Source organism: Palaemon carinicauda, chromosome 36 (assembly GCF_036898095.1).
Source record: "Palaemon carinicauda isolate YSFRI2023 chromosome 36, ASM3689809v2, whole genome shotgun sequence".
In the NCBI taxonomy this organism is placed as follows: domain Eukaryota; kingdom Metazoa; phylum Arthropoda; class Malacostraca; order Decapoda; family Palaemonidae; genus Palaemon; species Palaemon carinicauda.
The window spans coordinates 72176105-72180715 of record NC_090760.1 but is presented as its reverse complement, the minus strand read 5'-3'; the positions used below and the strand labels follow the sequence as shown (position 1 = coordinate 72180715).

Sequence of the window (4611 nt, the reverse complement as noted above, 5' to 3'; positions counted from 1 at the left end):
TGCTATATCTTGGTCAATTTTTATTCGATTGTCGTGTAACTAAGCCAAAATGTACATAATTCAATTGACTCTTATATACAGTAACAAAGTTAAGTTTACAAAAATGCCAAAATGTCTGTCTTAGCTATATCATGGGACAAATTTCATGAAATTGGGTGGGATGAGTGACCATGATTTAAGGACAATCGTCGAGTCAAGTTCACAAAAAAAAAAAAAAAAAATTTAATATATTGTGAGCAATTTTAATCCGATTGGCATGAAACGGTGGTCCAGAATGTGCAAATCCAATCTTGTTGCACTGCCTATCCTGTTATGTGGCGTTGATGAAGGCACATCTGTTAGTCTTCATACTTATCCTAGTTGCAAATGTGCCTAAATCAATTGAAGTAATTGGTAGTTCTGCAGCGATGTCCTTGTTAATGTTGTACCTACCTAATCAGTTCATATAAAGTAGGCTCAGTCTTCCCTATTAATGTGCTCTATGCATTGAATGACTGTGGCATTTTAATTAGGCCAAGAATGCTTTGGTTTATTAGACCATTTGTTTCCTGTCAGTCTTGTTAATTTTTTTTCCTCAAAGATAATTGCCAATGTTGAATGTTGTTAGTGATGGCTAATAACATAAAAGGCAAAGCCAGTAAAAAGCTTGCTGTTATTAAACTAAAACTGCTTTCCAGAGCCTTTTTAAAGATAAACTTGATCTAATGTTAAGATTCCTCCCTCTGCCCACTCGATCTTTTAGTCCTTGTCCGCCCCCCCCCCCCCCCCCACCTCCCCTAGTTCAAGTCTACTTGAATCAAGTTTTAATGTTTTAAATGAGTAAATCCTTGCTTGGTGTTATGTCTGCCCCCTTTCTCCAAGTACAGTGAGCAGATAATTTAACCTGTTAGCCCTCTCCACTTGTCCAAATAGCCAAGTGTAACATGATGTGAAATTCCTGTTGTGGTCATTTGGATATTTGTTGTCTTTGAATTTTTTTTATGTTGCTTGATCACTCTTCAGAGCATCATATCTCTAGAAACTTCATTAACCTGATAAAGTCTTTTCTAAAAGGTTGGGGCGTTGCATAAGCATCTCTCAAACCTATAAAGTTGAAGGCGTTACAAAAGGTAGAGAATTTTGTAGGGATAGTTCACTCATTGTGTCTTCATAGATAGAAGTCCATAATATGAGCTGCTTAGCTTTAAAGATGATTGTTCAGAATGCTCTCCCTAGAGGCTGCTACCAAACAACCTGTTTCTGCTGGTAAATTGTAGGATATATTAGTCAAAAAAAGGAATTGTTGATAACATTTAATTTTTATGTTACATACATACATATACCAAGGCACTTCCCCCCCCCCTTTGTGGGGGGGGAATAGCCGACATGAAATAAAAAAGCGGACGTCTTCTCTGAATTATATAAAAAATTGATTGTATATTTGCTTTGCTCTCATTGTACATTTTTGTTATATCGGAGTAATGTTTACTAGGATCTGTATGAAAACAAATGTGGTTTCGAACGACTTTTAGTATTTTAACATCGTTTGATAATGTCACTTTTTGTCTACAGGTAAGAGAGATATCGTTTGCGTAGAAGACATGATCCACGAGATCTACACCGTTGGAAAGAACTTCCAGCGTGTCACGAACTTCTTGTGGCCTTTCAAGGTAGGATATGAATATTTAGTGTCATTTATTACGTTTGAATATGATCTACAGTAACTAACAAGTGTCTTGTGTATCTTTTGTAAAAATATAGTCTGGTACAGTGGAGAAAATGTTACTTGTATATAATTAGTTTTCAAATATTTTACTTTACAAATTTATAGTTTCTGAGTTAATACTAAAATGTCTCCAAATATGAATTTCAGTATACAAATGTGTATCAATATTTTTTCCATCTGAAACTAAATGTTCAATGGTTTTCCAGCTGAACAACCCAACTGGTGGATGGAGAAAGAAGACCACCCACTACGTCGAGGGAGGTGACTTCGGCAACAGGGAGGAGAAGCTCAATGAACTGCTCCTTAGGATGATATAAGTGAAATAAAGTCAATCACCTGGCTGTTTGGTGTCATTTGATCCTTAGGCAATAGTTTTATATCGCTATTATGATTGGCAATGCTTTGAAAATCGAGTAATGGAACCCCATGTGATGTTTGCGTTATCACTGTTGGGGTATGAATGTAGTTTCTGTAAGTATTTATTAATGAATAGAGGATATATACTAGTTTATACAAAAAGGTTTTTATTTACAGAATCAGACTTTTAAAGTAATTTGTTCTAATACCAACAAACCTTCCGTTATTTATTTGGTTTAACCTTTGGCGAAACTGGAAGGTATCCAATAGACTCAATATGGGAGGGGTAACCCTGCCTAACTGCTTGAATGGGTAGGTTGGCAGTACCCAGTCACCTCTATATGTATTCTCACAACTAAGAGGTATGCGAGAAATATTTAGCAAAAGGTAAGGAGGTGTATGTTGCGTTTATGGATCTGGAGAAAGCATATGATAGAGTTGATAGGGAAGCAATGTGGAATGTGATGAGGTTATATGGAGTTGGTGGAAGGTTGTTGCAAGCAGTGAAAAGTTTCTACACAGGTAGTAAAGCATGTGTTAGAATAGGAAATGAGGTGAGCGATTGGTTTCCGGTGAGAGTGGGGCTGAGACAGGGATGTGTGATGTCGCCGTGGTTGTTTAACTTGTATGTTGATGGAGTGGTGAGAGAGGTGAATGCCAGAGTGCTTGGACGAGGATTAAAACTGGTAGGCGAGAATGATCATGAATGGGAGGTAAATCAGTTGTTGTTTGCGGATGATACTGTACTGGTAGCAGACACAGAAGAGAAGCTTGACCAACTAGTGACAGAATTTGGAAGGGTGTGTGAGAGAAGGAAGTTGAGAGTTAATGTGGGTAAGAGTAAGGTTATGAGATGTACGAGAAGGGAAGGTGGTGCAAGGTTGAATGTCATGTTGAATGGAGAGTTACTTGAGGAGGTGGATCAGTTTAAGTACTTGGGGTCTGTTGTTGCAGCAAATGGTGGAGTGGAAGCAGATGTACGTCAGAGAGTGAATGAAGGTTGCAAAGTGTTGGGGGCAGTTAAGGGAGTAGTAAAAAATAGAGGATTGGCATGAATGTAAAGAGAGTTCTGTATGAGAAAGTGATTGTACCAACTGTGATGTATGGATCGGAGTTGTGGGGAATGAAAGTGATGGAGAGACAAATTGAATGTGTTTGAGATGAAGTGTCTGAGGAGTATGGCTGGTGTATCTCGAGTAGATAGGGTTAGGAACGAAGTGGTGAGGGTGAGAACGGGTGTAAGAAATGAGTTAGCGGCTAGAGTGGATATGAATGTGTTGAGGTGGTTTGGCCATGTTGAGAGAATGGAAAATGGCTGTCTGCTAAAGAAGGTGATGAATGCAAGAGTTGATGGGAGAAGTACAAGAGGAAGGCCAAGGTTTGGGTGGATGGATGGTGTGAAGAAAGCTCTGGGTGATAGGAGGATAGATGTGAGAGAGGCAAGAGAGCGTGCTAGAAATAGGAATGAATGGCGAGCGATTGTGACGCATTTCCGGTAGGCCCTGCTGCTTCCTCCGGTGCCTTAGATGACCGCGGAGGTAGCAGCAGTAGGGGACTCAGCAGTATGAAGCTTCATCTGTGGTGGAAATGTGGGAGGTTGGGCTGTGGCACCCTAGCAGTACCAGCTGAACTCGGCTGAGTCCCTGGTTAGGCTGGAGGAACGTAGAGAGTAGAGGTCCCCTTTTTGTTTTGTTTCTTGTTGTTGTCGGCTACCCCCCAAAATTGGGGGAAGTGCCTTGGAATATGTATGTATGTATGTAAGAGGTATGTGCCTTTTCAATTTGGGTCGGTAGATAGGACATCCCTCTCCTCCTAGGACTGATATTGGATGTCGATTTCCTTTTTCTTTTGAAGTTATTTTCTTCGGATTACCTTCATGTGGACCTATCCTGGGCGCTATGTTGCTGCGTGTGGTGCTATCATGTCATTGTTGGATACTGACCCATAATCTCTGTCCTTTGTGTAGAGGGCATAATTGCGAGCAGGGTTTGCCCCGCACAGTGTGTAGGGATTGGCCTGCCTCCCAATGGGAGGAATTTGGACAGCACAGGAAGAAGGCCAATTGCTATCTTTCTCCCTCAGGACGAGGAAAGCACGTTCTTCCTCTTGCACCCCCCCCCCCCCATTTCTCTCAAAAGCTTCTCACTCGCGCTCTTCTGAGGGACGATCGTGTAGGGCCGCAGACTAACTCTTTTGTAATCTTGGGGGGTAGATGCTTCCCCTAGCGAGGAGACATTCTCTGTTTCAGATGTTTTGCAGGGATTTCGGGACCTCCTTCAAAGGAAGAATTTCCTATATTCAATTCAAAGGAAGAATTGCATTTCTTTCAGCGCGGTGCTAGGAAGGACCCATCTCCAGAGCCTTCATCTAATTTTCTGGAGCTGCGCGAAGTCAGTCTGTCGCCCTCTCCTGGACTTTCCACCTGCGGATAAGACGATCACTCACGATCCCTCCTCTAACTGCCTCCTGCTGACAACGACCCTACTGGCCATCCTGTAACCTCCAATTTTGTTTCCTGGTCATTACAATCCAAACACTTCTTCTGGAAG

At 41.3% G+C, this 4611-nt stretch overlaps 1 protein-coding gene across 1 annotated transcript in view; it reads left to right on the top strand.

The window, feature by feature from the left end:
- The window catches only part of RpL7 (ribosomal protein L7), an 11051-nt gene extending 9005 nt beyond the window's left edge, over window positions 1-2046 (top strand). The window contains exons 6-7 of the mRNA XM_068360183.1: window positions 1552-1649; window positions 1912-2046. Coding sequence (XP_068216284.1) covers window positions 1552-1649; window positions 1912-2022 — 209 coding nt within the window. The 3' untranslated portion in view covers window positions 2023-2046. The remainder of the gene's footprint in view (window positions 1-1551; window positions 1650-1911) is intronic.
- The last annotated feature ends 2565 nt before the right edge of the window (window positions 2047-4611 follow it).